The sequence below is a fragment of the Pangasianodon hypophthalmus genome, chromosome 17, assembly GCF_027358585.1.
Source record: "Pangasianodon hypophthalmus isolate fPanHyp1 chromosome 17, fPanHyp1.pri, whole genome shotgun sequence".
Taxonomy (NCBI): domain Eukaryota; kingdom Metazoa; phylum Chordata; class Actinopteri; order Siluriformes; family Pangasiidae; genus Pangasianodon; species Pangasianodon hypophthalmus.
In genome coordinates this window covers 4,090,974-4,112,874 of record NC_069726.1, presented here as the reverse complement: position 1 = coordinate 4,112,874, position 21,901 = coordinate 4,090,974, and the positions used below count along the sequence as shown (strand labels likewise).

The 21,901-nt window shown below is 38.5% G+C and overlaps 1 protein-coding gene across 1 annotated transcript in view; it reads right to left on the bottom strand.

Annotated features, from left to right (window-relative positions):
- sez6a (seizure related 6 homolog a) overlaps positions 1 to 21,901 on the bottom strand; it is a 122,575-nt gene that overhangs the window by 22,006 nt on the left and 78,668 nt on the right. The window contains exons 6-8 of the mRNA XM_034312480.2: positions 20,891 to 21,083; positions 2,245 to 2,430; positions 351 to 519 (exon numbers count right to left, since the gene is read on the bottom strand). Of these exons, the coding sequence (XP_034168371.2) occupies positions 351 to 519; positions 2,245 to 2,430; positions 20,891 to 21,083 (548 nt within the window). The remainder of the gene's footprint in view (positions 1 to 350; positions 520 to 2,244; positions 2,431 to 20,890; positions 21,084 to 21,901) is intronic.

Genomic DNA, 21,901 nt, shown 5'->3' with positions numbered 1-21,901 from the left:
TCATTAAAGAGCCATTTGTTAGCTCTGCCTCGAGACAGTCTGAAAATGTAATTAAATTTCCTCTCTCCCGTACTTTCTGCTACAGCCTCCGTGGTTGCATGATTAATTTGCATGGGATGGATGCTCTTAATTATGCTGAATGCCGAATGCAGACCGCTGTGGATTCCACAGATGGGAACACGGGAAGGTTTGAGGCATGGATTGAGAATAAGGGCTGTACCCTAGCGTCAGCAGAATGCACCCTGTATCCGAGTGTGGGGCTCCGTGGGGATCCGACGAGCAATTAGTCAAATGAAATATAGGAATTCTGGGATGACACGATCAGACATGCACACACATGTAGAGGTTACCTGTCATCGTCCTCAGCCAGAGCGACTTTCTCAAAGTGCACATGCAGCCTGTGGCCCTCGGGGGCCTCCAGCACCCAGTGACATGTGAGGTTGTTGCTGTAGTTGCTCGGAAACCCAGGAGAGATGATGCGGCCCAGAGTGGCATTTTTAAGCATCCCTCCACAAGAGGCTGTTACCAGAGTCACACACACACGCACACACAAACAGACAAAGAGTGTGAGAAGAAAGTGGCAAAAGTGACAAGAAGTTACTAAGCAATAGATGGCTAAAAAAATGTTTCAGTGTCCAAAAAAAAAAAAAAAAAAGAGCCAGGAACAGGCTTAATAAGAATCAAGATGAGGACAGTGTTTTTTGTGTGTGGGAGTGAGAAAAAGAGCTAAAGATGACTGCGGTCTCTATATTTGCTTGAACATTTGTCTGTGTATCTGAAAGTGCAAGTATGTATGTGTTCAAAAAAATCCTCCTAACAAATACAGTTACTGCTTTCAAATGTTCTTTACAAATACATTAAGGCTACAATTAATCTTTATTACCAATGCTGACACCAAGACGATGAATGAACACCTTAACAGATGGCCTGAAGAACAGAGATTTATGAAGGGTCATTTATCCAGACAAAAGGAAATCAATCATGAGTTATGGCTTTATAGAACTGCCAGTGTGAAGCAACAATGATGCAACACTATAGCTCAACTCAATCAGAATCTCTTTATTCACCAGATTTTCAGTGAACGTTTATACGTTTCTGACCTACTAATACTCTCAGGAATCCAGTCAAGTTAGTTTATGTTAGCCAGCTAGTTGGCCTTAGCAATGAAACTGATATAAAGTAGTGAAATTTTGAATGTGTGTTAAAATGACTCCAAAAACCTCTCAGTGTCAGGCTAACTAAAGTTTCCTGTTAGCTACAGTTACCACTGAAGATTATTAACATTTATTAATATAACGTAAAATCATCTAAACAATTCAGCCATCTTAGCTAATAGTAATCAGCTAGCTAGGATTAGCAATGAAAGTGATAAAAAATGTATGAAAATGACTTCAAAATCCTCTCAAAAACCTGTTTTTAGCATATGTTCACCAGCTAGCTAGCATCAGCAGTGAAGATTACAGTTATTTGCAAACATTCCTCTTGGTTAGTTATCTCGTGTTAGCCAGCTCAGTGAAATGAGCAGTGGAATTTTCAGGATTTATTAAAATACCTTCGAAATCCTATTAGAGTCAAGTTAGCTAGAGTTTGCTAGCTAGCTAACATTAGCAGTGAAGATTATTAACATGACCTAAAATCCTCTATGCAATCCTGCCATGGTAGCTGTTAGCAATCAGCTAGCTAGCATTACCTGTAGAAATATGTAGTTTTATGAATATAACTTTAATAGATCCTGCAAAATTAGCTTATGAGCAACTAGCAGTGAAGAATATGACTATGAATATGAATAGGAATTTCCCAAACATTGTGGGGGAAAAAGAAAGTAAGTTCTCTCAGTTTTCCCCCTTAATTTCAGTGATATTGTGATATCTACTGATGAATACCCTTTGAAAAAACATCCCTGTTACACAAATTACAGACTGAAAGCAAATTATTAATTGAAAAACCAGCTTTAATTAAATATCAGTAGAATGTTCTTAACGTCCTCATACTATTAACATGGATGCAAGCTAAAAACACTTTGTGTATTTGCTAATTCTATGCTAACAAAAATGCAACACTGTTACTCCATATTGAAAGTTTAAGTTTAAGTTGAATTTTTGGTTACAAGCGCTCAATGGCACTGCAGTCGTGGACTCATAGATGCACCAACATTCCAGACAGAAGGAATTTATCCTGTTGTGCATTGCAAGTGAAATAAACATATAAGCACTAGTGATAAGTGAAGCGATGGCAGCACCTTACCTACACACTTGGGCTCTTTGCCACTCCAGTATGGCATAGTGGCGTTGCGGCATGTCAGAGAGGACACGCCATGAAGCTGGTATCCTGTTAGGCAGAAGAAATAGGCCTCCCCTCCTACATGGAGGCTGCTCACAGACACCTCGCCATTAGCCAGGGCTTGTGGGAAAGCACAGCTCAAAACAAAGGCTGACGGAAAAGCACAGAGAGAGAAAGGGTCATAAATATTGGCATTTAGCTGCGTTTTAAATCTCTGTGGTCGTTTAATGTCAGTGTTATGGAATATAACGATTACCTATCATAATTAAGCTTGCTCGAGCCAGCGCTAACAGGAAAAGGTCAGCGAGAATTATGATCCGGCTACACACTAATACAGCATAATGTGTGCAGTGGGGCTATTTGGGGAGAACAGAGACTAATTGGATCAGTCTACATTTCCCCCTGCGTTCCCATTAACTCTGTGTATCCTGAGAGCAACATGTCCATCATGCACTGAAGAACAAACACTCTTTAAGTAAGAGGTCAAGAGAAAGAAACGAGGGGAAAAAAAAACTGTTTTCAGTGTGTGAGCCTGGTTTTACTGCAGAGTCAGATCAGAAGACTGGGGTCGAGTGTATTGGGTATATCTAAGCACCCGTGTCGGGTCTCAGAGCCAGTCTGACAGGCCCGTAATAATACTGTGTGTTAAGACGAATGTCTCGGACCATTTCCAGTGTCACTGAGCATGTGCCAAAATGAGATTTCTTGGGACATCTAGCATGAGCCAGTGAGCACGAGGTTGATGGAGAGATATGACCTCACATGTAATAAGCAACTGTAAAACAGGGCCAGCCTGTCTCGCCACGGCAAGATCGACGGAGCAAGATTCAGTCGCAATGGCACGAGAGACAAATAAATCCCTCTCCCCTTGTGGGTCATTCCACTGGAAATAAATATTCTGAATAAAATCTCTTCTATATCACATTCATTCATCCTAGACATAACCAGAGCGGACATCTGTATCATTTGTAAATATTATTTAATAATCCTCTCAGAAAGCTTGTCAAGTCATCTGGTGTTAGCCAGCTACGTAGAATTAGCAGTGACATGTTGAACATGTACTTTTGAAAATCGTCTCAGTTTCATGTTAGCTAAACTTTGCTAACTAGCAGTGAAAATTATTAACATTTATTAATATGACCTAAAATCCACTAAGCAATTCTGCTACATTAGCAAATAGTAATCAGCTATCTATCATTAAACGTAAAGGTTATGAAGTTATTTAATAATCCTTTAAGAAAGCTTGCCAAATTAGCTGATGTTAGCCAACTAGCAAACTCACTTTTCATTATGAATTATCAATTCGTCTTCCTCAGAGTCTCATATGAACCAAGGAGAAAAAGTATTTGTCACAAGAGCATCTGAAAATTAAATGCTAATTCTAATCTCCCCCTTTTCTCCTGAGGGAGGTTAAGGATAAATAATTCAGATGTCAGTAATGCTTAACTAATACACTGAGAGCATCTGTTTCTCAGGAGATAATTTATCTTAAGTGAATGCTGCAGATTGTTATCTTTCAGTTTGCTAGTAACCGCTGGAAACAGGCTAGCACACAGGCTAGTACACAAGCTAGCATTTTAGAAACACATCAATCCTAAATAAATAGTCAGTGTGTAACTTAATTAACTGGCAAGGCTAATGTGATTGAAGGCAACAAGATGAGAAACCTAATTTGCCACTGGTGATGCAGAGTTAAATAGCAAAGGGCCAGTTAAATTATTGGCTTATATTGAGTTAGCATGAAAATGAGCAAGTCTGTGTGACACCTTAGCAAATGGGTGCACGGGTTTGGCCCCTTTAAAAATGGACCGAATCAAAGAGTATATACAGTGTATAAGCATGTATAGATAGACAGTAATGTCCAACACATTCTGGCTGTTTCTGGAACTAACATGTTATGATAGACAGCTAGGTTAAAAAGCTAATAGATGCAGCTAGACTTTTTGCCCCGTTTATCTAAGTACCATTCTACCATTATTGACATGAATTATTCTTAAACTGTTAGCAGGTTCGAATCTTTCTTCTGAAAGTTCTTCTCTCTAATTTTGGTTCTGTTTGTTTTCTTTTTTTTTTTCTCCAACACTCTAGATCCGCTTGCATCAACCATGACTGGGTCTGTTTAAACGTGTGGCACAGACTTGACCATTTGGATCTTTAGAAGCAACATAACCACAGGGGATCACCAATACTTTTTTGGATGGAAAAATCAGTCACTCGTCTAGGCTAATTCTGTCAATATTAGTTTATGTAGCTGTAATTAGGGTGGCATGGTAGTGCCCTGTCTAGCTCCAGGGTCTCTGGTTCAGTCCTGAGCTTGGGTTATTGTGTCTTTTTTTTTGGCCACAAGTTAGTATGATGAGGCCATGAGTTAAGTTTATTGTTACCATACATTATATTTCTCATGGCTATGAGTTGCTTGAGATGTGTTTTGTAACCACAGAATACTTAACCTGTGTCAACTGTTGTATTTTAAAATGAGTAAGACACAGATAATGCAATTAAATTAGACCATTGTGGCTACAGGATACTAAGCATGGAGATGACTCCAATCTTGGAGTCACTGGAATTGCGACATGGATATACCTTTAGCCTGCGTCACCTTAAGTACGTTCTCAAAGCAAATAAACCTTTTTTGCATGTTCCCACCAAATAATGACCTGGAGGCCACATATTAAATATAACGTCCCACAACATGCACTATATGTCCAAAAGTCTGTGGACCGCTGACCATCATACCTGTATGTGCTTGATGAACGTCCCATTCCAAAGCTGGTCCCCTCTTTACTGCTATAACAGCCTCTACTACTCTGAGAAGGCTTTGCACTAGATTTTGGAGCATGGCTGTGGGAATTTCTGCTCATTTAGCCACCAGAGCATTAGTGAGGTTAGGAACTGACGCTGGGCGAGGAGGCCTGGTGCATCATTAGTGTTCCTGTTCATCACAAAGGTGTTCTCCAGGGTGTATTCCTATTCTCCAGTTTCCTCCCAAAAACATGCTAATAGGTGAACCAGCAACTCTAAATGGCCCCGAGGTATAAGTATGTGTGTGAATGTGTGTTTACATGGTCCTCTGCAACAGTGTGGCAAGCCGTCCAGGCTGTATTCCTGGTTCACAGGAAGAAACACGAACAAATACTCCTAATTATTAATAAACTTGAAATTACCTAATTAGACATTACTTTCCTGGTTTTTTTTTCAAAAAACCCTGTGTGGTTAAGCTCACTGTACTATACTGTGAGCTGGATAATAATTTCATTCCCATTCTCAGACAGTCTCCATTGTGTCCTACAGCGAAGACTCGCAGCAGGAGCAGTACGTGCAGACGAGCGAGCAGCGTGGAATTAGGCGGCTGATACATAAAACATCTCAACCCCCATTGGAATGGCATAATCAGTGCTTCTTAAACTCCGCTCTCTCCTCACGGCTGCGCAGCAAATCAACATTAAAGACTGAGGTTTTCATAACCCACTGCACACCCGACACCATGCATTAAGAGAAAGTACAGTTCAGGAGGCGATTTCAGCTTCTGACTCATCTTCCTGCCAAGAAGAGGTTTGGAATCAGGAGGAGCTCTCATGAGGCAATCAAACTTAATAAGGACAACAGACAGCAACAAGCTGAAAGTGTGTATATTACATGGCTGGGAATATTATTCCAGTCGAGTGATGCTTTTTAGGGGCTGTGTTTGTGTCTCTGCTAATAGCCAAATGGATGCTGGTCCCAGCCATTTGAAGTGGAGTAGTGCACTTACAGTAGTTACAGCAGTTTGGGCAATTTTCAGTGCTGGTGATCAGATTGTTTATGTCCACACTGTGGATTCTGCACAGTGCTCGCTCACTTCCTTTTTTCCAAAACACAGAGATACGTAGATCCATGGCCTGTACTGGCCTCTTCCTCATAATGATGAAGCCATTAGAGGGAGGACACTAAGTACGTGCATCCAGCCGCCCTGAGCCATTCACAAAGGTTCACGTTCAACGCTCAGCCCCCTCTCAGGCAGGTTATTATCATTTTATCTTTATTAAGACCATCAGCCCTATCTGAGCACAGGCGCGTGCATGGTGAGACGGGCGCCGGAGGCGAGCCTTAATGTTCACCCAATCTCTCGAGAATTAAATAACAGGCGCTTGCTGTCTCCATTTCTTCAGTAAGTCATGGTGCTTTGCAGCCCATAAAGCCTGATTGTCTCGCAATTACTAATAATGACTCCACAGCAAGCGCGGTTGGGCAGATTAGTTGCCGGTGGGGTTGCAGGCAACAGATGCCAGCGTGTTATAATATGCCCGCCGTAGAATAGGGAATATTCTCAGCGCTGATCCGAGACTGATAGAAAGCCTCCTAAGGCACGTATTAGAAGTTTGAAGCTTGCAACAATCTCGTCTGTCTTTTTAGCTGCTTCCCTCATATCACGGCATCAAATATTAATGCGCCAAAGCTGAAAAAGTAGCTAACCAAAGATTTTTGCTTGTTTTCTTCAAGTAAATGAATACAAATGTAGTCCTTCAGCCAAGACACGTGTCCAATATTTACCCAAATCTTCATGTACTATATGCTTCAAAAATTACAATTAAAATACATCATCTTGTTTTTAAATAAAAATTTGTATAAATGAATCTATAATTAGCATTTGCATGACAAGCAGCTTTCTAGCATTTTTGAGTATAATGACATATTTCTGGTCTAGTCTGGACTAGTCACAAGCTAGTCAATAAATCTTTATGACAGCTAGTACTTTTTGCTTAAACAGCAACAGACTATTTTTTTTTTATGGTTTTCCTGGTGTTAAGCACATCAAATCCCATCAACTATTAATATAATTATTGAACAAAATCAAGGTCGATAATGATAAAAGATAAATAACTTAGATAACTTAGAAAAGACAAGATAAGATAAATTTTTATAGCGGCATGTAAGTATAAAATATGAAGTTAAATGCAAAAAATATGACGTAAATAAGTTAAAATTTCAAAGAACCAGTAAAAAGTAAGTACAAAGTAAAAGTACAAGAAAATCTAACGAACAGTTTTCGCAAATTTTAACAATTGTTAAAATTGCACTTACAAAGTATATTGTATTTCTGCAAAATTGCACTTAGTGTATTACTTAGAAAGTTGACATTATAGCATTTACAATGCTAAATGAATAAGGAAATGAATGGCTACAGGCAGAGTTATTCGGCAGTGATACTCGTGATCCTACAAAAGAGGCACTTTCCTCACTCTTAATTACTGTAAGCCATCTATTCCTAATTGGTCATTTTCTAGGGAATTCAGGAAAACTTTGTCATTGTCAAAGATTCATCATTCAGTGTATTTGTCGGTCTGTTTGAGCTACGCTGTGGCATTGTGCCTCCTAAGCTTTAGTTTAGTTCTGTGTTACAAACTTGATAATGCATAAAGGGGACGTAAAATTCAGCTAGTAAGTGTCCTAAACTATTCATTACTGAAGCAGTGGATGTTGTTTTGTGGCAGATATTTATGGAAAAGATTTTGGAGGAGACAGACCTGCAAGCCTTTCTTGCTCCAGCTCAAAAATAAAGACACAAATGGTGAAAGCAAAACACATTTTGACAGCTGTTTGCCTACATTTGGAGTTAGGAAAAAAAAACCACTATCTGGATCAATAGAACTGAGGTTAGTCATGAGCATGGAAGCTAAATATAGAGGATAACATGAAGCACGCAAGCACACAAGTAAACGTGCCATAGTCTTACAATGAAGCTGGGATTATCCAGCCAAGACGCCTATAAATCTATCACAATAAGCTGGAATGAGTCCACTGGACACAGGGGACATGCTGCTAGAGAGGACAGGCTCGGTTCCACACTCCAGTGTTTATTGAGCCCTTGACCATTTGAATTGAGTGTTAAACCTCCGGCACATAAACATCAATACATCTCTCCGATTTAATCTCTTTTCTCAGGGACAGCTCTATTGATCTTTGCCTAAGTGCAATGTTTTACTGGATGGGCTCACAGACGCTTTTAAATCAGCAGACTGAAAGGCAGATAAACCAGTCCAAGGCCTCCCGTTAAGCACTGCAGGTTTCTGAGCACGGCTGAGTGTGTAATCCCTGCACACGCCATCAAACCGCACATCTGAATGGAACTCGAGGTGGATGTCGTGGGGAGGGGGGGGATGAACGTCAGGGAAATTCGGATGAAGTGCCCGGAGAAGACGGCAATGCCGACACCCTTGAGCTGTGTGACTGTGCTCGAGTTTATCACATTTTTCATGGTTTCTAGCTGCCATGCAAAATTGGAATACCCTAAACTTTATGGGACGTGTTTTTATTATCGTTTCATGGAGAATTAATTTCCAAGAGTGAAAACTGTCACTGGATATAAAATGGGGGATCTGAAATTCTCAGTGAAACATCAGAATCGGCACGGAGTATGTGGCTTCCCTGCATTACGTTAGGTATAATACACTCGGGGGGATGGTGTTACAGGAAATTAATCAACAGCATGGCAGAATTGCAAAGCTATCATCCCGAAGTTAATCATTTCCCTACAGCAGCACAATGTTGTGTTTCATTCCTCTTATACCACAGCAAGTTGCCAACATTATAATGTTTTCTTCCTTAAAGAACAACACCTCATTTTTTAAAATCTGTTTTAGTGACATTTTATGATGTGGAAACATTTTACATCTGTGAAACAAGTTAGTTCCTGTTATCACTTATGTGAAAGCACATTTTAAAAAAATCATTCATTCTTTCACTAGCCTCTCTTATTTTCTCTCTCTTGGAGAAAAAAAGTAGGTGGTCATGTTACCAAGAAACCACTGTGTCTGAAACCTTACAGTTTCTCCTCACCAAAATTTCAGCCCATCAACAATTACACACGGTTTTTAATAAGTTTATGAGAAGGTCCGCCACCATAAATGTCCCTATGTATGTTGTTACCATGGTAACGATAACATAACATATGCAGTAATATAAATGTGTGATTTGCCTTGTAGCTGGAATTACTGTCAGAGCTGCTGTTATAGAAAATAAATTAACTTTCTGCCCAATCAGCCAATCTTGTTCCAATATGCCAATGAATTATTATATTGATTTCCTATATATATTATTATCAGCCTCCTGAAGCTTTCCAGATGCAGGGCAGTATATGAGAGCATGCTCCTTCTGTCATCCTCTACTTGCATCTTTATTGCTACAAAAACTGAATGCAACATCTGTTCTGTTATTAAAAAAAAAAAAACTCCCAGTGAGCTCCCACATGCGTTTAGCAGGCAGGTGGAGACCACTCACACACTTAGGGCTTGATGCGCACATACGTTTTTGAAGTGACAGATCACAATGCTTTCATGGAATCTGAGAAGAAGGGCTACTAATGGAAAATCTAAGGCACGTCCACATTCAGCAGATAGCAAGCAACGTCCGTGGCTAATGGTTTTCCCAGTACAGGCAAAGTGGGAGCATTTCAGTGATTAGGCTATTTCCGAACCTTTTCAACAAACATATCACAGCTGTATCAATGGCTGATACATATTTGTTGCTGGCAGCGTGTCATTGATGCGCCGCGTATAGCTCATTTCACTGTAATCGCTCGCTGTCAGATTCATCTCCGTCTCACAGTGCCTCATTCGTGAAATGCCACAATCTCAAACTGCTTGAATCCATCTGGGAACGTATCAAAACCATCTTATATTTCAGATTCTTTTAAAGTAGCCTTGATGACATGATGTGTGCAATACACTCTCCATGTCTGTCTGTCTGCAGCTTCATAAGAAGAAATCTGGGCCTTTTCCAACAAAAAAAAGGAAATAAATTCATATGTGTGCATCAACCTTAGAATAAATAAATAAATGTCCAACTTAAGCCATAACTCTTTTTATCGGAGGCCAAAAATGGAATTTCCATTGTTTTGGGATCCCGTGTTCAGCGTTGAATTTATTTGTCATGTCACACTCCACAGTAGTGGTTAATGGCTCATACGGAAGTAGACACTCACGGCTTTAAGAATTTGTAGTGTTTCATAAGTATTTCTTTTTTTTTTTTTTTACCTAGCTTGCTAGGTTTAAATGTTACAATTTTATTCTGGCAGTTGTATGCGGTGTTTTACTACCAAAAAAATTTAAGTTGTGCTGTCTGTTTTATCTCTGTACCAATGTTATTGTGGAAAGGCGTGAATTGTTTGGCTTTTCCATCACCCTGCTCACCAGCAGCTAAACATAGAGCCACGATACTCTACACACAGAAACCCAACATTGTCCTGACTATTCTTATAACAGACTTGTGGCAATAAAATAATTCATTCAATAATTCATTAGCATAATTTGTTATGCTGAGTTAACTACTGAGGAAACCCCTGGTCTTATGACCAGTGTTGCCAGGTCTCAGCAAATTGTTCAGCCCAACTTTCACACCTGAAACTAGCCTAAACAGTTTGAGAATTTGAAAAGGGAAGCACATTCTTTCTATGGGAAACAAGTTCACCAAGGTATGCACACATTTCTGATTTGCAGTATCTGAGGTAGGCCTTTTTATCATCACCTTATAAATCATTTATCCACTCCATTATCTCACTTTCCCTCTCCTAATCTTTGCAATATATCTTAAAACAGAAATTGTTCTGTAAAACAAGATCTTGGCTATTTTGAGTTGAGAGAAGAAAAAAAAAAAAAAAAAAACAGCAGACTTGCTTTTTTCCATGCACAGCCTTGTTCCAAACATAGCCCAATTTACCAACCCCGAGAACCCTGCTTATGTTGTAGGTACCATAAAGCCATTGCTCAGAAGGTCACTATTTTAATCAAATAATTTTTTGGTTAGTAAACAAACAGCCATAAGTGTTTACATTTGTACATCTGTGTTAAAAATAAGAGGCCGTAGACGTAATGAGAGCTGCCTTTTTTTTCTTTTTTTTTTTTTTAACGCATTATCATTCTTTGTTTATAGTCACTAACCATTTTCCTGCAGAGATTAGCATCTTTTTTTGGAGAAACAGTGGGAAAAACACCTTTAGATTTCACACTGCTGCATTTTGTCTTAATGCATAAGATCCTTGCTTGGCATAGGACATGCTTATAGCTCTGGACTGCAGCCACTTTGTGCTGCAGGCACGTTCTACTGGATGGAGACCCCGGGGCAGACCCAGGACTCGCTGGAGAGATTATATCTCACAGCTGGCTTGGGAACGTCTGGGGATCCCCCAAGAGGAGCTGGAATCTGTGGCTGGGGATAGAGAAGTTTGAGCCAACCTTCTCAGCTTGTTGCCACTGAAACTCCCAACAGGAAGAGCAGCAGGAAAATGAATGATGAATGAATTCTTTGTATTTTTCACACCTGGGTACAGAGCACTCCACAGGAATCCTTTAACTGAGTTATCTTTTCCACAACACAACCACTGCTGTTAAATCCTACACTGCTAGCAGCCCTGGTGTGTTTTTTAGCAAGTACATCACAGGCTAGCAGGCATGATTAGTAGTACAACAAAGAGAAAAAGAAAATACATAACTAAATCCATTAAATAAATTCTGTCCAAATGCTACAGAAAGCCACAAAACATGACCAAAAAACTTTTTTTTTTCTTTTAATCTGATATGTGACCTTATGACAGGAAATGTATCTTCGGAACATCTGCTAAAAAAGTATTTTCTGTCTCCGATTACAATTTGTGATAAACAAATGTGATATACCTCATGTACCAATACAAACTCCATTTCCCAGAATCCTCAACCAAACAATGGCCTACAAACCCAATCACAGGGGCGGAGCTACCGTGGTGCAGCAGGTGCATTGTTGTGATTGGGGGGGAAAAAAGCCATAGTCACACAAACTGTGGAAGTATGGAATATATTTCCTTTAAGAAGACACTTTACATCCAGACAACAGTTCATTTGCAATGTGTTGGTTATAATTATGAATTTTTTTGAAAAAAAAAAAAAAAGAAATTAATTTGAAGACTGTACACAATAAGCTATATACCCCACAAATGAGGTAAGAACGAAATTCTGGAAACATTATTTTACCTTTTGGTTGAACTTTAAACGTGTAGATTTTATATAAAGTGCAACTTTTCCCACATTGATTCCCAAATTGTATTTTGTTTAAAATAGATTTTAAATCTCTAATAAAAATCTTTGGGTTTGTGAATAATCTAAAATAAAGGCCTAAACACCTTTAAAAATCTGTGATGCATAATTGTTTTTCTGTTATAAATCATTACAGGTTGTTTCTCTGTTACTTTCTCTGAGTTTCTTTTGCTATTTGGAAATTTGTTGTCTTTTGGCAAATTGATTTATGTTGTATTTAAATAATAAAAAGTAGAAACATCGAGATCAGCCCTATCCAACACTTAAATTATTCAATTTAACCATTTAAGCTCTTTATCTCTGCCTTTAGAAGTAGATACTGAAAGCTAAATACATCTACTTCATAGTAACAATTTACTTTTGTTTTAAATGCAGTACAACTTTACCCAACTGAAACTTTCCCTCATGGACTATTGCATGAGTTTGTTGCTAATGTTGTGGAATTTGAAAGGTAAAGCCGTGGTTTTCCTGATTTTGTAGAGCTCTGGGAAATATGCTTTATATCCCATAGGATGTGTCTAATTTGAGCAGGTGATGTAGAGTCCACTAATTAGGTCCAATTACATCCCTTTGTATTCCTTTCTAACAGCGCAGCAGATTTTCAAGATGGAAGATAATTAGGAACTCTCTGAGGAGCAGAATGGATCAGGAAAGATGCAATCGATTGATTTCAGCGCACCAGAGCCTGGGATTTGGATTTAAACATGAGCATTGACAACTGACCACAAAATGAGTGAGTAATATGGGTTTGCTGTTATTTGGTAATGGCTGCCATGCCAGTGTTTGCACAGAGTGATTATTTGTGTGTTATTTGTTGTTGCTTGTTTGCTGCTTTGGTGTTGATGCTGTTGGTTGTTTAATCAAGTGGAGACAGTCGTACTGACCATAACAGGGAGTAACTGCTTATAAAATATTAATGGTTTATTTTGGAAAGTAAACATGTGTACGTCCCAAATGTACCAGTCACATGACTGGTCACATGATCTGTGACCTCGTTCTGGTTTCAAAATCCAGGATGATGTTCCTTGTAGCTTTTCTCCTTCCCACTGAAATCCATTTGCTTGGTTTTTTATAATGTAAAAACCTGTTGGAAGCGACTCAGAAATGGATTTTTACGTTGTTGTTGTTTTTTTTTTTTTTCTTCAGCCTATCTGTGGACATAAAATGGTTTTATGGAAGTGTACATGAGCAAAATATTCATTTATTTATCAGCACAGTTATTCTCATGGCTAAGTTCTTCACTCACAGCTGTAAATGGAGTAATAAATGCCTTGTTTTGGTTTGCTTTTATGCTGAATTTCGACAGTAATTTTTTATTGCTTAACAAATATGCCCTAAAAATATTGAAAGCGTACATTGCGTTTGCTTGTGTTTATTTTCCGTGTACTTTGTTTTTTTTTTTATTAGTATAAAAATAATTTTTCTTTTTGTTCATCGGTGTCCTTTAAATGTTCATCCTTTCTGCAGAAATTTGCAGCCAGGTTTCTGATGACAGCATGCAGGTGAAAGTGCTTTAATCCCATGAGCTTTTTACAGGTTTAAACCCAGGGATTACTTTAATTGTTTTTGCAGAATTTAATATTGCAAACTATGTGAAACTGCTTCTCGGTGAAATGAAATCGGTGATGACATGCTCTGGATGCACGGGCTACGGAGAATAAAATTGCCTAACACAACAGGGATTTCTTCCACTATTAATCACCTGCAAGGATTTTCACAAGCTAATCACAAGCAATTAGATCGTATTAAATTGTTTGAGCTTGTGTGTGTGTGTGTGTGTGTGTGTGGTTGAAAATAGTGCATACTAATATTAAGAGGAAATGATGGCTAGTGAGGAGCGAGTTGCGCAGATTGTAATGTCCCTTATCTGTCACAAACTTAATAAGCCACTTCCATGCTCTACAGCCTGATTGCACAGTCATATAATCGTAGCTATCAGGTTCAATCTAGTGTACTGAACATCTAATAACTCACTGTGAAGGAAAGACGAGCAACACACACACACATTTTATATATATATTTATATATATAATGTATATTACACACAGAGAACTCAGCAGCCCAGGTTCTTAAGCTCTGCACTGCAGTAATCATTTTGCTGTCACTCCTCCAAGAGCTGCTGATGTACAGATATTAATTACACCGTGGTGAGATCCATCTCTCTGCAGGCCGCTGCGTGGACCTGCGCTTTTCCTGACACGTTCTTCATACTCCATTTATAAGATCAGAAAGTACTGTACACCTAAATTTGGGGATGTAGCTTAAAGAGGAACTCCACTGCTTCTTTATTTAATTTTTTTTTTAAATTCCAGCATAAGTTGTTTATAAAAAGGTTAATTCTAGACATGTTCTCAGTCCAAATTTATACAACTCAGATTTCTGTAACTCGGACTTCCGCACCTCAACTGCAACTGCGACTTTCCACAACTGCGACTCCTGCAAATCAAATTACTGCAACTCAGGTTTCTGCAACTCAAATTTCAAACATCTACTTGTTTCATGTGAGTTACATACATGTAATGTATGTTAAATGGGAGTTCCACTGACTTTTATTTATAGGAGTTTATATATTTTTAACTTCAGCATAATTTGTTTTTTTAGGTGGACTTTTTTTAGTTCAATCTAGAAACATTTTCTCGTTTAATTAATACAACTCAGATTTCTACAAGTCAGGTTTCTACAACTCTGATTACTGCAACTCAAATTTTTGAAACTCATTTCTACAATTCAGATTTGTACAGCTTGAATTTGTTGTGTACACATTACTGAAATTGGTTTCTACAAGTCAAATTCATACACCTCAAATTTCTGCAATTCTTTTTTTTTTTCCTGCTACTACAATATCTCCACCTCTGGTTTCTGCTACTTGAATGTCTACAACTTGAATTTCACTCGAATACAGATGCATCTGTAAAAAGCCATTCTCTTTGGGCACTTTTTTTCTTTTTTAAAAACAGTGTATTACTTGGCTTACTCCAGCTAGGATAAACTTGGAGAAATTAGAATGTGAAAGTTACTAGTAACTTTTTCAACTAAAGTCTGCTAGTGTTCATCAGAAGAGCTGCCAGAAACTGTATATAATGCAGCACACAATACGATGCTATGATTTATGAACAATTAAGGAAAATGAACTATGTTATTGGCTGTAGAGAAGAAATGAATTGAAAATGAGGCATGTAGAGTAGCTGATTTCCTCTGAAGTCTGGCCATGAGCTTTCTCTGATCTTGTTCATTTCTGCCAATTAATTTTAGAGACTATCCAAGTCTGATAGACTGTCTGCTAGAATGTGTGGCTGAATATCTTCATCATATCTGCTGCAGACCAGCATGATCACTGTTTCATCTCCAGACACATTCACTTACATTACTCACACTGAATAAGTAAAATTGTGAATCATGGCAGCATGGATGCTGAATTTCATCCTGTTCTCTCACTCCCCCCTGGTTGTTAATTGTTGGCATAGCTCCAACTGATTCAACACTGGGACATTTTGGCAACATGTGACCTCATCGGGCTTATATGCTGTCATTTTCACTACGGGAGTGCTAAATGTAGATAAAGAGAGGTTGACTAGAGTTCTTTAGTCCTGTAGCTGCTTCCTGTAGTATTACGTGTAAAAACGTGTGCTGGTGGTTGAGGAAAAAACAGCAAGTGTGAAAGCATGTTAAGTACTAGGACTTGTTTTTAGGAGTGCAGCTTGTCTAATTCTGCGATCGACTTACCTCGGAAGTGGGAGGTCGGAACTCGGAATTACGTTATATTTGATAAGTGATGTTTTGTGTTGAAAATACAGTGATGTGTATCGTCAGTGTTATGGACATATTTGCTTGTTAAATCTATATGTCGATTGATCTAAAGCAAATACTCGTGTATACAGTATAACTCTTAAAGTTAAGAAGTGTTACTTTGGCTACTGTTCATGATGTGAGCAGCCATGTTGAATTGAAGTCACTTGCTGAACTCAGAGTTGACAAGTAAGAATTTCAAAATTTTTTAAATTTCATAGTCAGAGATGGGAAATTCCGAGTTATTCCAAGTTCTAGTCGAATGCACCATAATTAGTATACCTTGTCTAAAAGTGGTTAGATTTAATTCTTAATTATATTATGCAGAACTCTTCAACAGGCTTTTCTTATCAGAGGACTTTCTAAGTAGGACTTCTGTACAGCATGTGATTAACATCTCGATTGCGCTATTTGATACATAATTTGAATCATGCTGCTATTTGTCTTGTTTTTACATTATGTTTTGACATCAATTATGATTCCCGAAGGCATTTCTACGAGACGACACATATCACAAGATACCGGTTTGCTCACAAACTGCAAGAAAACAAAACAAAACAAAAAGAAAACAAAACAAAAAAAAAATAACTAAAGTCAAGGAGAGAAAAAAAAAATTAATAATCTGTAAAAATATTTTAACAATTTTGACAATCTAGTACAACATTTTAACTTTAAATTTACTTCCTTCAATCAGTTTGTAATTAAATTTGTTTACAAATATCTCAGAAAAGTGTATCATGTCATAACCTATCACGATATCAGTATTATATTTTCATATTGCCCAGCCCTAATTCTAGAAAAGTTATGCTCAAAATTTGAGACGTACCAGATTCTGGCACATTCTGGCAGAATCCTCTGAAAATTAAGTGCTTCAGAGTACTGTATCTGAATTAAATCTCAACCTTCATTCTCCATAATAACCAATAAATGAACTCTTTAAAGCAAATGAGGAACCTCATCACCTCCCGCAGTGCTCTCCTGAGAAGCACACACAACCCATAATGCATCTCACTAATGCAAACTCACGGATTCACTCCTTTTAATGGCTTTAGTAGGACACGACAGTGGGGTGGTAATTCTGCACAGCAAACCTGAGCCACGTTCTTACAAAGAACCGTTATTCGGTCAGCGTGCAGCGTAACGCAGGCCCGCTTTAACGTGCTAAATGTGGTCTCCTTGGTGATAATGTCACTCGCTTTCACATGGACACGGTGTGGCTGTAAAAACGTTTTACTCGGCAGTAATGTTTAATATCAATCAGGGAGAAAGGAGAAGGTCAGAAGCAGTGGTAATGCTTTAGTGTGGAGGAGATTTATACCAGAACACTGACCATGTGCTGTGTGTAAGTTCCGTGTATGATTTACGATCCTGGAATGAAAGGGAACGTCGGAAAAGGGAATACTTTGACTGTCAATCAATCTGGACAATGTATCATGTATAAACAAACATACTTAACTTCTGATAGTACTGTTCTGGCTGTTAAGTAAGGAATAAAACACTCATGGTGTGCTGTTATAGGAAATGAATCAACAAATGAATCATTGTTCCTCTGTTTCGAAATACTTCACCCTAGCTGACCACCACTTACTGAAGTAAAAAGAAATCTGAAGCGCTTAACTTTGCACTGTTCATTTTTAACATCTGTTTTTATGCACTCTGTGCAAGACTCGGTTATAAAGGGGTCTTTAGTTTTTAAGGAGCTTCTTCTCTGATCATAAAAAGATTAACTAAAAAAAGAAAAAGCGTAAAATGAAGTGGAAGACATAATGAACTCTACATAATAGTAATCAGTGGATTTCAGTATCCAGAATTTTTTTTAAGGACAGTATAATTGAAGAAGTAATGAATTGCATGAGAGGGTTTTGTGTGTGTGTGTGTGTGTGTGTGTGTGTGTGTGTCTAATGACTGCACACTTTTATCAGAAACTAAAGACACTAAAAAAGGAAGAGAGAACAACAAGGCGAGCACACGAGACAGAGGGAAAGAGCAGGAAAGAAAGAGAGAGAGAGAGAGAGAGAGAGTGCGGCATCTTATTCAACAGGCACATTAGAGGCGTGTAAGAACGTGAGCCTGTCATACTTCATTAGTTTCTGGAAACAATAGAATTTAGTCATGTGCTGGGTTATTACTTTTCCTCGCTTTGTTCCTCTCTCTCTCTCTCTCTCTCTCTCTCTCTCTCTCTCTGGTGTTATGAGGAATGCCAGCGCAGATCTGACTGCTCTGGAAATGTCTATTAGCACGATTCTTCTCCCATGTAATTACGCCTCCGAAATGACAGGCGCTTCTCGCTAACATGAGCCGTGCATGTTTACACGTGTTGAGAGCCATCAGTGTTGAAGCGGTAAAATGAATCGAACACGAGAAGCACTTTGTCCTTTCTCGAACGCCAGCGGGCCACAGACAGTCATGTCCTGTCATGTACTTTTAATTAAAGCGAGACCTTTTACTCCATACATTTGCATTCAGACCTTCCATGTACTCGTTACAGATCTCAAACCTTCTTTTGCCTGGTGAACTTTATTCAAGGAAAAAATCCACCCCGAGCATCTTGCATATTACTCTTTATACTTAACACATGATCTCCAACTATGTCCAAGATTTAATTTGTAATGAAATTCTGAGTTTTTTCTGTTTTTACTTTGGTTAATAGCTACATTACCCACAATGCCCTCCGATGACCTGCTGACAGCGGTGCAGTGGGATTTAGCTCTCGCTTCATATCTGGCTAAAGAGAGCAGAGATGCAGCGGCGCTTTAGTGCTTTAGTCTGTCCAGCTCTGTCACATCCTCATCTGTATACTCTGCTCAAACAGATCAGCTTCCAAGGCTTCAACTTTCATGCTGATATCTCCATCAGTGCCATTACGCTAATCATCTCGTAGATCGTTAACGATCCGAGGTGTGACTCGGTGCAACACTGCGTTGCATTTTGGAAATTTGAGTCCAGCATTTACAGCAACGTCTTCATTACTTCTATGTTGGCTTTCTCGTTAATATGACTTTGAAAATTGCTGCAAAATTATAAGTGCAAAAAGAAGCTCTTGCTCATTTTTTTTCTTTTTTAAAGGAGCTAATAGTCAAAGCTAACTATTATTCCTTATTTTTGAGTTAAATGTTTTCTCATATAAGCTCTTTTGCAGCTGTAACAATGCCGTCCTGTGGGTGACTGGTTGCCCTCAGCGCTGCACACAGCCAATATCTTCTCACAGGAATAATGAAAATACATCACCAACCAACAAATCCGTGCCAGATTCGCTAAACACATCACGCACATTTCAGTATAAACATATTTAGTGTATTTCAGGATGGAGTTTTCCTTCTCATACCAATTTATATGGATATTACAACCAGTCATGTTTTTTCGTGTAAGGAATGTTTGTTCATACATAAAAGTTACTTTAATGAGAAAAAATAACCTGTAGGCTATGTATAAAACAGCTGGGCTGATGTGGTTAGGTTCATTCAATTTCATACAAATTTAGTCATAAAATGAGTCTGAATGCTAACCCCTCCCCAACCCCAACTTGAGTTGTGCGAATAGTTACGAATAGTTACTTCTAATTTCAGCTAAAATAATTGACTTATTACTTTGAATTACTTGAGTACATTTGAAAGTGGACACTTTTTAATTAAAGTACACATTTTTTAATTTAGGATTTTAAATACCCCTGATTTTACTCCGATTTTGCTCGGCATTGGCATATTTACCATTTTCTGGTTTTTGCCTCTCGTCTGTGCTTCTGACCTTGAACACGAATATTCCTCATGTCCCTGTATGCTACTCATCCGGTCCCACTGTGGATGAAACTGACCGTGATGATTGGATTAGCCTACATAAAGAGACTCTGCCTCTGGCTCTTAATTGTTACAGCGCACTCCATGGTCAAGGGTATTTTCTCAGAACTCTCTCATTTGTAGCCTCACTGTCTGCTTTAAAGAAAGCGGTTGCCTAACATATGCAATTTTACCAAATTCTGTTGATCAGTTAAGACATGATGGAGAAAAGAGAGAGTAGTTCCAGATTCAGAATGGCTGCAATGCCTTTTTTATACACAGCAGTTTGTCAGAAACCACAAGTGTTGTTTGAGGTGAGTGTGAATGATATAATGATATAACTCAGCATTTACAAACAGCACGTGACAAGTTGTTCATGTCGGTTGTAGTGGGCGTGTAGCGACCGCAGTTGTTGTTTTGGACTTGCACTGTCAAGCATTTTTTTTTTAAATTTATTTTAACTTGAAACATTAGCCCAAATTAAATGCTTCTAAAGCTAACTAATTAAAAACAAATGATATCACACAAATAGGTGTGAAAATTGGTTGTTCGATTAAGATGATCGATACTACCTCCGTACGACCTTTCTTTTTCTTCGTAATGTCTCCATACACATTTAATGAAAGGTTGTATGTGACGGGATAAGATGAAACTATGGTTATAAGTTGTGTTTTCATCCATTTTTGTGTACATTTCAGGCAGGGCCTAATGTTGTGAGTGGGGAACTGAAGAAACTTCGGACCTGACATATCGTAGGATTGGTCCGAGGAATGATGTGAGCAAATTGTTTGGATTTTTCACTTGCTAGTTTTAGTATTAGCAACACTGTATTGGTTTTTGCTAGCTTCTGACAGCATGGCTAATCAACTACAATTAGGATTAGGCGGAAATTAGTATAAACTCCTCGCCCTTGTGAGTTCTGACCAGAGAGAGATCTCTGTTGCACTGGCGTGATGTCACTGTCAGTACCAGATACAGCACATCAGAGCGTCCTTGAGGAAGTCTTACCTCTATAGCGCAGCAGCAGGGAACCTGGCCTCGGCTGCTTCTCACTGGTAAAATGGATGGAGATCTGATTACTGGAGCTTTTCACCACTAGCCCTTTTGTCAGCCCTGACTTGTTGGCCAGGATGGAGGGCTCAAGGCCACCTAGGTCTTCCAGCACCACGTTCTCGCCTTCCACCAGCGTCACGTTCAGCACCTGCAGATGGAGAACGACATACAGAGAGAGATTTGCGCAATCATGGAGACAAAGCATGACTTCTACTGAGAGCTCCATGGTCGCAAAGCAGTTAATATTGTCTATTATGGTAATATCATAAGTATTTATTGAAAGACAGCTTGTAGGATTAGAACATGAGTGTAGGCAGAATGGAATATGTACTCTTTCTTCTGGAGAGTTGTACTTCTGTATAGTTTGAGAGTTATAAGCCATGATTCAAATTTCAGCTCGTCTAGTCTCATGTGTATTAAAATGTGATGGATTTGACATCATTCATCATCCAAATCCATTAAAGCTTCACCCTCTAGGAGGCACATTAGCACTTTGGTCATACACTTTTTTTTTTCTCTGTTTAATATTCTTTCTCCTGGACAACCCTGAAGTTTTTATTGAGCTCTAAGTCACATCTGGGTTTTAATCCATAGTTTGGTTTAAAGGGTAGTTAGTAAAGTATGTAATTAGGAGAGCTCTAAAAAGTGGTCAGTCTTTACAGCTTTAATTTATGGAAGTGGTCAGTCTTTACAGCTTTAATTTATGGAAGCTAAAGGATTTAGTAGTGCAAAATTATTATTATTTTTTTTTTATAAAGTATTTTAAATTAAAATATTTCTTATTAGTGTATTATTTTAGGGGATTTGTACTCGGAGTGTGAATAAAAATAATAATAATAATACTTAATTCCTTCCTAAATACTCTTGCTCAATTCTGGTTCATTGAGGAAAAAAAATCTTATTATTGTCATTTAAAACTTCGATGTAAGTACCCATTACATATATCAAAGGCTAACGCTCAAAAAT